The sequence below is a fragment of the Eptesicus fuscus genome, chromosome 9 (assembly GCF_027574615.1).
Source record: "Eptesicus fuscus isolate TK198812 chromosome 9, DD_ASM_mEF_20220401, whole genome shotgun sequence".
Lineage (NCBI taxonomy): Eukaryota > Metazoa > Chordata > Mammalia > Chiroptera > Vespertilionidae > Eptesicus > Eptesicus fuscus.
In genome coordinates, this window is record NC_072481.1 from 78,539,786 (window position 1) to 78,551,854 (window position 12,069).

Genomic DNA, 12,069 nt, shown 5'->3' on the forward strand with positions numbered 1-12,069 from the left:
GGAAGGGGCCATGAGGCAAGGACTTGCGGGGTGGCTTCTAGAAGCTGAGAGTGGTCCCCAGCCAACATCCAGAAAAAAAACCCCACAAAAAACAAAACAGAGACCTCCCTCCTACCACTTTAAGGAACTGAATTATGCTAATAGTCAGAATGAGTTTGGAAGAGAACCCTGAGCCTTATACGAGCTCTAGGTGAGAACGTAGCTCCATACGACGTTCATCGATTTGATTTCAGTCTTACCTGACTCTGACCAGAGCACCCAATTACATCATGCCCAGACTTCTGACTACAAACACTAGGGGATAATAAGTGGGTATTGCTTTGAGCTACTGAGTTTGTGGTAATGCAGCAATAGAATAATACAAATACATAAAGACTTCTGAAAGTTACATTTTCAGTGTGAATTGTATTCATCATTATAAAATAAACTTTAATTTTCTATTTAATATATTTACTTTGAATTTTATAGTATTATATATTATTAATGTTGTGACTTCTGCTTTCTTATTTGCATTTATTTAATATCTGTTTGCCCATTTTTTTAGTTCTAACATTTTATGATGCTTTGTTTAGATGGGGCTTTAAAAAATAATGTAGAATATCCTTCCTTATTCATGGGGGATACATTGTTAAGATCCCCAGTGGATGCCTGAAACTGCAGATACAACCAAACCTTATATATACAATGTTTTTTCTTATAATACATAGCACACTTATTATAGTTGCTAACAAATGAGAGAACATTTTGATAACTGTAGAGAGTCAGATTTTAGTTGTTAATAGTGGGACATCACTCTCTGAATTCCACAGCCACTGAATGGGCTTACATTAAAATATTCTTAGACTGGACAGTCAAATTTGGAAAGATATACAAATACAGTAAGTAAAATGAGCATCTATAATAATAAAAGTATAATATGCTAATTAGACTGGACAGTCGAATGACCTTCTGGATGACCTTCCGGACAAAGCTGGGGCTGCAAGGCCCGGGGCAAGCCACTGTGGCTGTGAGCCGAGGCAAGTCACCGCAGCTGAGATATACTCACAGCCACAGTGGCTTGCCTCGGGCCTTGCAGCCCCAGCTTCGTCCGGAAGGTCATTCGACTGTCCAGTCTAATTAGCATATTATACTTTTATTATTATAGATGCTCATTTTACTTAGTGTATTTGTATATCTTTCCAAATTTGCTGAAGGTATTTCTGGTGAGTGGACCAGTAAATCAGAGAGTTCCTTAGGTGGCATACTGGTTTTGGCAGGCTAAATTTCTCTGATAAGTAAATCCAAATAAAGTTTATTTCTCATGCAACTACCTAGGGCAGGTTCAGATCAGTGAGTGGCTGTTTTCCATATTGTGACACAGGGATCCAGGCTAACTTGTTCTTCTTGCATAACCAGAGTATATTGTCATTTGCATGATTGAAGCTGGATGTCATGTCCAGGATTTGGTTGGTGGAAAGGAAAGGGAACATGAAGAAAACATACTTTAACAGACTGAATCCTGAAATAGGATTTATATTGCTTAACACTCATATTCCTTCAAGTCACGTGGCCATTGGAAAGAAAATAGATTTTGATGGTCAGCTAGTGACTGCCACAGGCAGTTTTGTCGCATATTTGTTTTATCATATTTGAAAAACATTTTTTACACACAATTATCTAATTTTTAAAGAATTACATGTTTTTAAATGTATCATAGGTATTTGTTAAATGGACACACTCCTCTGGCTAGTGGTAGATCCAGAATAGAAACCAGATCTGACTCCCAGGCCAAAGCTCTTTCTAATTAATGCAAGACCTACTTTGCTCTTTTGAAAACTTAATGAAATACGAAGACATTTTTTTTCCTGGTGAAGCCCAGTCCTGAGGTGAAGAGAGACTTGTTTCTGAAAACTACAGAGCATGGAATTAATTTAATTTGAGAAAACAGTTGTCCAGCCTTTTGGCAGAAGCAGCCTCAGAATGCAAACTGTCTCGCTGGCACACTTGTTACAGTTGCTAACAAGTGAGAGGACATTTTGGTAACCGTAGAGAGCCAGATTTTAGTTGTTAATAGTGGGACATCACTCTCTGAATTCCACAGCCACTGAATGGGCTTACATTAAAATATTCTTTCTTTATTCTTCAGACACTTGCCTATCAGTGGTGATTTGAGCATATAGGAAAGTGCTGACCACTTACTTAGTGAATTAGAACAGGTAATTTAGATAACTTAGGTTTTCAAATAGTATTTCTTTTTCAAAAAGCATATATAATTTATTTTGTTTTTTCTGACATTAGTCAGATAAATGTAAAAATATCTCTTTCAATTTATCATTGTAGTCAGAGCTAAACAAGTAAGATTTTTAATGGTGGAGGAAATTCCTGGTTATTTCAGCCAACTTTTCTCTCTCAGGATATGGAGAATATATATAACTTACTACTCCTTTAATACCATATTACAATAAATTTATATTCTTTTAAAAACATACATATCATATGTGGCTCTTATAAAATATTTCTCTGGATTTCTATACATCTTCTAGTAATGCTACAGGACAATGTCTTTAAGTATCCATGAAGGAGGATAGATTTTTATCATGCTTGATTTCAGAAGGCAATCACTTCCCTGGAACTGACCATTTGCATCAGCCTATAACTCTTATATTTTCTCTTTAGCCTTTAAATTGGAGAAGAATGCCCAAAGTAGGGGATGTTATAGTAGCATCAGCTGCATGCAGGTTGTGTGTCATCAGCTCCCCCTTGCTAGGAATGTGCCATTCATTATGTGTGGGTACAATGCCCATAGGGACAAGGAGCAGGAAAAAACAGTCTTCCCAAACAAATCTCACTCCTTTCAAAAATATCTATAGAACTGTTATGTTCGTGGGAAGACTTTCCATTATAAGTTTATTGGCTTATGAGCTGAAATGAGGTCATGAAGTTATTATTAAAAATAAAAAATTAAATGCATACTTCTAATTAGTCTTTAAGATTAATTATTGGTATAATGGAAAGTCACCAACTGAATTTTAATGAAAAAAACCCTCTATGATATTGGTGAATGGGATTTAAAAATTAACATTATTGTTTAGTAAGTGTGGTCAATGGTGCATTTCTTTCATCTGGATCTTCACATCAGTAAGAAGTATTTTTTGACTATGATGGTGCTAAAAAGCAAGGTATTGAAATAAAGTGGACTTAAGACTAAAATATTGAAAGTTGTAGTTGAAATTTTAAAAATAAATTATCTTTATTGTTGAAAGTATTACAGATGCCCCCTTTCCTCCCCCAAGTGACCCCCCTCCATGCCATATCCACCCTCCCAGGCCTTCACCACACTATTGTCTGTGTCTATGTTTTATGTTGAGAGCGGCTACAGTGTTTGGACAGGTTCAAGCCTCAGACTGATGAGAGGGCACAGTCCTCTTGTGGCAAAACCACATACAAGTCCCAACTTGGAGGGCAAAGCCCTCTCAGCACAATTATAGCCAAAGGCTATGGTTGTAAGCTTGACCTTATGGTCCGACCCTGTGGTCCCAGGTGGCTGAGGGATGTGGGCTGCGGGAGGTGCAGCAAGTGCTGCCAAAACAAAGTTTGATAGAGTTCAGAGAAGTGCAACGACAGGAAAGAAGTAGATTTGAAACTCACAAGAACATTGTAAACATCTTGACCACTCCCTTGTTGTGCTTTGTGTGATCTGACTATAAAATAAAGACTCGGCTTACAGGCTGTGTCACTGTTTCCTCATCCAGGTGCAGTGATCCACCTGGCCCCAACTATATTCTCTTGTTTGTGTTTTGTTTTTTTTTTTGCAAAGATTTTTTTTCCTATGTTTCTTCTAGAAATTTTCCAGTTTTAGCTTTTTTTAAAAAAATATTTTTTACATATATTTTATTTATTTTTTACAGAGAGGAAGGGAGAGGGATAGAGAGTTAGAAACATTGGTGAGAGAGAAACATCGATCAGCTGCCTCCTGCACACCTCCTACTGGGGATGTGCCCACAACCAAGGTACATGCCCTTGACTGGAATCGAACCTGGGACCTCTTGGTCCGCAGGCCAACACTCTATCCATTGAGCCAAACCAGATAAGGCAATAGTTGGCAAACTCATTAGTCAACAGAGCAAAATATCAACAGTACAACGACTGAAATTTCTTTTGAGAGCCAAAATTTTTAAACTTCTACTTCTACTAATGCCACTTCTTCAAAATAGACTCTCCTAGGCCATGGTATTTTGTGGAAGAGCCACACTCAAGGGGCCAAAGAGCCACATGTGGCTTGCGAGCCGCAGTTTGCTGACCACTGGGATAGGGCTTGTTTTTTTTTTTTTAAATCATTCACTGCCCCCCCTCCCCCCACCCCTCAGGTTCACCACTGGCCGTGCTGGGCACAGTTCAGTTTATGCATATATGCATATAAATTCTTTAGTTAATCTCTCCCCACCCACCCATTTTAGATATAAAATAACATATTGTACTGGAGGGAAAGCTGAAAAAAATTATCTACTGATAGGAAAATGTTACCCTTTATTAGTTGCCTATTCTTTGCCAAGTTATTTAAAAAACAGTTGAGGAACACAAACCATTTGCAGAAATCTGGATGAATTGCCGAAACCGGTTTGGCTCAGTGGATAGAGCGTCGGCCTGCGGACTCAAAGGTCCCAGGTTCAATTCCGGTCAAGGGCATGTACCTTGGTTGCGGGCACATCCCCAGTAGGGGGTGTGCAAGAGGCAGCTGATTGATGTTTCTCTCTCATCGATGTTTCTAACTCTCTATCCTTCTCCCTTCCTCTCTGTAAAAAATCAATAAAATATATTAAAAATATAGATATATAAAAGAAATCTGGATGAATCATCGCTGGTTAATTTGAGCTGCCTTATTTTCCACTTGCAGTACAGGTATTAGCTTCATCATGTACAGAAACATTGAAATGGTTAAATTTGCAAAGGAAAACTTTGAAAGACTTAAATCAGCTTATCTCAGTTGTAACAACTAAGCCCTTAAAATTGCATTTATATCTGAAGTGGTGCAGAAAGTGCCAATAGTTTACAATAATTCAAAGAGAAGGCAGGGGTGGGTGGGTGGGTGGGGAGAGATTAGCCAGGGAACTTATATGCATACTAGAGTAGTCTTATTAACAAAATAGAGGCCCAGTGCATGAAATTCGTGCATGGGGGGAGGGGGTGTGTCCCTCAGCCCAGCCTGCACCCTCTCCAATCTGGGACATCCCTCTCACAATCCAGGGCTGCTGGCTCCCAACCACTCCCCTGCCAGCCTGATTGAAACTGCTCCCTGCCTGCCCAATTGCCCCCAACTGCCCTCCCCTGCCTGCCCGATCGCCCCCACTGCCCTCCCCTGCCAGCTTGGTCACCCCTAACTTCCCTCCCCTGCCAGCCTGGTCACCCCTAACTGTCCTCCCCTGCAGACCTGGTTGCCCCCAACTGCCCTCCCCTGCAGGCCATCTTATGGTGGCCATCTTGTGTCCACATGGGGGCAGCCATTTTGTGTGTTGGAGTGATGGTCAATTTGCATATTACCTCTTTATTATATAGGATAAGTAGAGCCATGGACACAGACAACAGTGTGGTGAAGGCCTGGGACGGGTGGGTACAGGGTAGAGGGGGTCAATGGGAAAAAACACAAAAGGGACATCTGTAATACTTTCAACAACAAAGATAAATTTTAAAAAGAAAATAATTATTTTGAAATGAACATGATTAATTAAAGTCATTTTTGGTATATTAAACTTACAAAATACTTCCTAAGGATTTGTATCAGAGACAATGGAAACGACTCAAGACACATATCCACCTGCCAACTCTCCATTTCCAATGAACTATCACAAAGATGCCTTGTTAAACACGTTCAAGGCTGAACCATGGTTCTCTTCCAGATCTGGTTCTCCTCCTGTGTTTCCTATCACAGGAAATGGCTGGTTTGAAATCTGTGATGAGAATTGACTAATTAGAAAGGTGTTCAATAAAGTAGGGATGGGCAAGAATACTCTGTGGACACTTGGAGTTAAGAATTTGGGGAGATGGGCTTGGATTGGGGATGTGGATTTGGGAGTCATCTACATTGAGGTGATAAGTTAATGAGCATTTGAGAGAGGGAAAAGCAGAAAGGAGAGAAGGCAGAGAAGTTTATTGTGTATCAAAGTCAAAGGGAGTTTAGTAAGAAAAGGGCAATATCAAGACTCTTGATGGATGAGGAATAAGATAAAATGGGATTAAATGACTTTTGAGAGTTTTAGAAATGTGGTTATAGGAGAAGCCAAGTTACAGTAGTTATAAGAAGGTGTGTGTGTGTGTGTGTGTGTGTGTGTGTGTGTGTGTGTTTTAGTCCTTGCTTTACTTCTAACTGGTTGCTTGTCTAATGTCAAATTTCAAATGTCTAATGTCCAGAACCTTAGCCTTTTCATTTTTAAAATGAGGGGATTCCTTAGATAAACTCATCTAGATTCTAAGAAGTTGAGGTAGACATTTTCAATAAGTGAAAGTGAATGACTAAAACTACATGTATTTCCTACCAGTTCTAGAAAGAATTTCTATAGATAAGAAGAAGTGGTTAGTACCAACTACTCACTTTAAGATATCTTGCTGTGAAAGGAAGACTATCAGTAAGAAGCAGATTATCTAATGGAGTCAGTATTATCAAAGAAAGATTTTTAAAGAAAACAAAGCCTCTTTTGGATTATTTAAAAAATCATTTTGATCCTATAAAATGATACTTAGTAATATAACAAAGTAAACAGATCCTTGCACTTAATTATCTTTACTGACATTTATTCTAGTTTTGATATTTTGTGAATTTATATGACATGCAATTCTACTAAGTATGGACCCCTTCCTTCCTTCCTTCCTTCCTTCCTTCCTTCCTTCCTTCCTTCCTTCCTTCCTTCCTTTCTTTCTTTCTTTTTAACTCTGGCGAGTGCTATTTTATTTAATAACTAAAGGCCTGGTGCACGAATTTGTGTACGGGTGGGGTCCCTCAGCCTGGCTGGTGATCAGGGCCAATAGGGGCTGTCTCACCCAGTCCCAATAGGGGCCAATCAGGGGTGGCTGGCTGCGGGGAGGGACCGTGGGATGTTGGCTGGTGGGGTGGGGGTGGGGGACTGCAGGAGGTTGACCGGCCGCAAGAGGTTGGCTGTGGGAGTGCACTGATCACCAGGGGGCAGCTCCTGCATTGAGCTATCTGTCGACCAGTCATTTGGTCGTTCGATCGACCAGTCGCTTAGGCTTTTATGTATATAGATGTAGCATGTTCTTTTTAGAGTCTTTTCTTCCCAGTTAAATTTTTCCTCCAGAAGTTTACTTATAAATTGATTATAAAAGTTATTTATATTATACATTAAAACATACAATATCTCTATATATAAAAGCTTAAGTGACTGTTCAACTGTTCAACTGGTCGCTATGACGTGCACTGACCACCAGGGGGCATACACTCAATGCAGGAGCTGCCCCCTGGTGGTCAGCGCTGATCAGCTGACCAACGGGTGCCAGATGCCAGGCTCATGGCTGGCGAGCACAGCTGTGGTGGCTTGAGCCTCTCCTGTGGACACTCAGTCCTCTGCATGCCCCTCCCCTATCCAGACCGGGACTGGGATCAGGACCGGCATCGGGACTGACTGGGTGTGAGCCTGCGGCCGCTTCTCGGTCATGGGCACACTAGTATTGCCCTAGGATGGGCACGCGGAGACTGCAGCGGAGTGGCAGTGAGCCTATACCCAGTGGCGGCAGCGGCAGGTGCAGCGGGGCTGGGATGAGCAGGCGTGGCGTGGCGCCCAGCCTCGACTCGGGCTCCTCCCCAGCTGCCTGTGGCTTCAGCACTACTACACCCCTCGGGGGATGTTGGACTGCTGGTTTCGGCCTGATCCCCACAGGCCACGCCAAGGGACCCCACCCGTGCATGAATCGTGCACCGGGCCTCTAGTATATAATACTTATAAACTAAATTTATTTTCTTTGGTGTTTACATTAAGATCTCTGAGGAAGGTTTTCTCAGTGAAGAGACCTTGAATTATAAAACAACTCTAGAATTTCCTGACTGACTATTCCAGCTACAAATGGCTTTATGTGATATGTATCTCGGAGAAGCCATTCTTCAGGGAAGGTGAGGGCATGCTGGACACATTCTTTAATTCAACCAGAAAGACAGCTATCTTTCCTAAATCTGACAGATGAGCAAGAGGCAAATCAAAGGAGAAACAAAGAGCTTTAACACCCAGCAGTCATCACAGCATTTAAACAATTAGAATTTTACTTTATTTCAGAATAAGTTTACAGTTGAAAAAAAGATATTTACTAAAGCGACAACATTATTCATATGGACAAAACTTTTATTGCAAAACCTTGGTACAGGAGCATTAGTAATTTAAATTCTATATGGATATAGAGATATTTTAAAAAAACAGAAACAATGTATTCCAAAGGCTGTAATAGGCACAATATATATGCTTGTGTTTGGTCTGCAAGCATTATACTATAATTCAGTATATGTGATCTAAGAAGTTGCAGATTTTCAGCACTATGTACTAAAAACATACAAAAGAGTATCATACTATGTTGAAAAAGCATGTACTATCAATACTACAAAATAGGAGCAGCAAGCCAAACCAACAAACGATTCCTTGGGTTTTGGAAGAAGTAATACATTTATGGCTTTTTCATGTTCATTTCTGAGACTGGTTAGCAAGTCTGGCAAGTGGAAAAGAAGAAAGTGGTCTGTAATATAACATTAAAGACACCACTTACAAGGCATCTGATATTTAACAGGTGCATAATTGGAAAACAAAATTTGAGCTTGATCTCAGTGCAAAATTGTAAGGTATCAAACCAGCTTCCACCCATCAATTTTTTGGCATAAAAATCTTTATGCAGAAAAGTAAAAGTTTTCCAAATGACAAGTGGAAATATTTAAGATAGATCATTAGAACTGACTTTTGGTTTTTAGTAACTGTAAAGAATACAGGTGTCCCAAGGACCAAGAAACTGGATAGGGTCCTTTGTATGGGATTTTCTTTTGTTCTGTAAAAACATGGGTTGAAACATGTATTCATGCTGACAGTGTATCCATGCTGATAAAGGTGAACATGTGGTAAAAATAAGAAAAAAAAGCAGATTTTCAGAGAATACTACTATTACATCATGTTGAGATTGTCTAAAAGGTAAAAATGTACATCTTAGATTCTCGAAGGTTTTATTTTCCAGCTAGCAATTAAACATAAGTGCAAAAGTGAACCATGCAATATTTCTACCTATCAGCTATTGTGCTAATGATATGAAGGGAACAGAATTCTTTTTCCCCCTTTAAATGCATAATGCTCACAAGTTATCATTGGAACTCAAGTCATACACAAAGGCAAATCATGAAGAAATGTTAAATATTTCAAGATGCCCATGAAAGCATGCCAGAAATGATGCTGTTTCTATAGCACAGAATTGTTGGAGGCCACGGCTAAAGCAGTAGGAGCTACTGCAACTTCTAAGTCTTTAATGCTGCTTTTTTTTTGGTGGGGGGGAGAGAGGGAAGGGTGATACAGATCAGGGGGTATGGTCTCTCTGGAGGTTAGCCCATAATTTCTGCAGGTTCAGTGACCAACTTGGATCCATCCCATGCAGTCTTGAATTGTTCAGGAATAGGGAATTCTCTCTGGAAAAAGGCAAGGAGAACACAGTTATTTAAGAAGGCTTCCTTTTGCAAACAGATGGAAGGCTGATTAGTGTCATATGATGGACAAAGTCATTTTATAGAACTCAAGCCTGTATCATGGAGAAGACTTCTATGTCACATGAAGACTTGCGTAGTCATGGATCAGCTTTGTGACTGTCTGCCAGCCTCATCATTAAAGCTAGGACTTATGAAGAACCATATATATATATATTTTTTAATCCTTACCCAAGGATATTTTTCCATTGATTTTAGAGAGAGTGTAAGAGAGAGGGAAAGACAGAGAGAAACATTGATGTGATAGAAACACATTGATTGGTTGCTTCCTGCACGTGCCTTGACCAGGGCCCAGGCTGGGGAGGAGCCTGCAACCGAGGCACGTGACCTTGACTGGAATCGAACCTGGGACCCTTTGGTCCACAGGCAGATGCTCTATTCACTGAGCCAAACCGGACAAGAACCAGACATTTAAAAAAAATATTTTATTGATTTTTTTACAGAGAGAAAGGGAGAGGAATAGAGAGTTAGAAACATCGATGAGAGAGAAACATCGATCAGCTGCTTCCTGTACACCTCCTACTGGGGATGTGCCCTCAAGTGAGGTACATGCCCTTGATCGGAATCAAACCCGGGACCTTTCAGTCCACAGTTCGACCCTCTATCCACTGAGCCAAACCGGTTAGGGCAAGAACCAGACATTTTTAAAGCACTGGATATATGTGAACTCAGTTACTCGCCTGCATCCCTGTGAGCTAGATACTGTTGAGATGCCATCTGCAGCAAACAGAGGCCTGAGAAGTTAAGCTATTGATCTAGATGACGTTACTAGCAAGTAGAACAGCCAGATCTGGGGAAGAGAATGACAATCTGTATTTCCAACAAGTTCCCAGGGGCCACTGGGCTATCTGTCTAGTCTTTTTGAAATATAAAAATATGCATCAGTTTCTCACCCTTCATCCTGCCACCCTATTCTTCCCATTGTGAAATACATGCACATGTACCACACACACACATCACTCATACACACACACACACACACACACACACACACACACACACGCAGAATAACCAAAATAAAAGTAGTTTAAACTCTCTCCTTTCCCCAGGGAGGTTCTCCAGTCATTTCAGAAGAGGATCAAAAAGGAAGGTGAGGAGGAGTAGTCCTTGGCCCCGACTTCTGTGGCCTCCGTGGACTTCCGTATGCACAGCACTGCTGAAACCACAACTGTCTGATAAGTGGATGCCTGTGCTCACCATTGGTGAGATGTATTCGTGGGATACACACATGAGTCCATATCTTCCTAGATGTGGGATCCAACTATTTCCTTGGGAAGAAGCTATTTATTTATTTATTTATTTATTTATTTATTTATTTATTTTAATGGGAAGGTCCCTTCTATAGTGAGTGATGAATTCTTCTTGAGTGAAATCTGCAATGCAAAGTCTTTTGATGAAGCAAAGAAGCCACAATCTTAATGACCGTGTGTGTGTGTGTGTGTGTGTGTGTGTGTGTGTGTGTGTGTGTAGCCAATACCCCTTCTGGGGCTCTTCTTGATGAGTAAACAAGGCCAGGTGGAGAATGCTCTGGGGTGAAGGCACCTCTTTGGGAATAACTGCACTGCAGCTGTTCCAAACAGTTTTGGGGGTGTAAAGTGACAGTGATATGATGACAGATTTCTTTTGGGATGAATCATGGCTCCCATCCATTGCCAGATTACAGTGCCCACAGCAGGACTTCTGTATTGCTCCTATGACCTCCAACTGGAAAATGCATGAAGAGGGCCTAGGGCAGAGGGCACAAGGTAATTTACGAAGAGAGGGAAGACTGCATTTTCATGCTCAGGTTTTGATCTGTACGCATCCTTCAGATCAGTGGATCCCACTCTTGGCTCCATACTGAAATTATCTGGGAAGTTTTAACGAATACAGATGTCTGGGTCCCATGCCCATGGATTGTAGCTTAATTACTCTGGAGTGCTCATCCAAACCCCAATGCTTTTCTTAGCAGATCCAGTCCCCATGCAACTGAGCCTTCTGCTTAAGTAGCTGCAAAGGCCAGGCCTCGCCCTCATTTTTGGCTCGCTTCTCCGGGGCCATTCTTTAGTGGCTATAGCACCTCAGTAGTTTGTTTTAGGTGGAGAACATGCAAGGAGCCTCCTCTAGCTCAGGGTTAGGTTGGCCATAGACCTAGCAGAGTGCTGGCAGAGTCTTGTTTTTCACACTTAAATGATGAACTGTAGGCTGCAATATGTAGGTGTGTCTGGGTAGTGCTGGAGAACTTACTGAGAACTGGGGAAAGAAGACATTAGCAGGCATTTGGTCCTGTCCAAAATGTCCACACTTAAAAAACGTTCCTGAGTTCAAATAGCCCATAACATTCATTTCTACTTTTGGTTGACATGATTAATACATAAAGA

The 12,069-nt window shown here is 40.9% G+C and overlaps 1 protein-coding gene across 2 annotated transcripts in view; it reads right to left on the reverse strand.

Moving 5' to 3' along the window:
* Nucleotides 1-8,262: 8,262 nt before the first annotated feature.
* CAP2 (cyclase associated actin cytoskeleton regulatory protein 2) overlaps nt 8,263-12,069 on the reverse strand; it is a 143,516-nt gene continuing 139,709 nt past the window's right edge. For both annotated transcript variants that reach the window (XM_054720782.1, XM_054720783.1), the window contains one exon: nt 8,263-9,634. In XM_054720782.1, the coding sequence (XP_054576757.1) occupies nt 9,551-9,634 (84 nt within the window). In that variant the 3' untranslated portion in view covers nt 8,263-9,550. The remainder of the gene's footprint in view (nt 9,635-12,069) is intronic.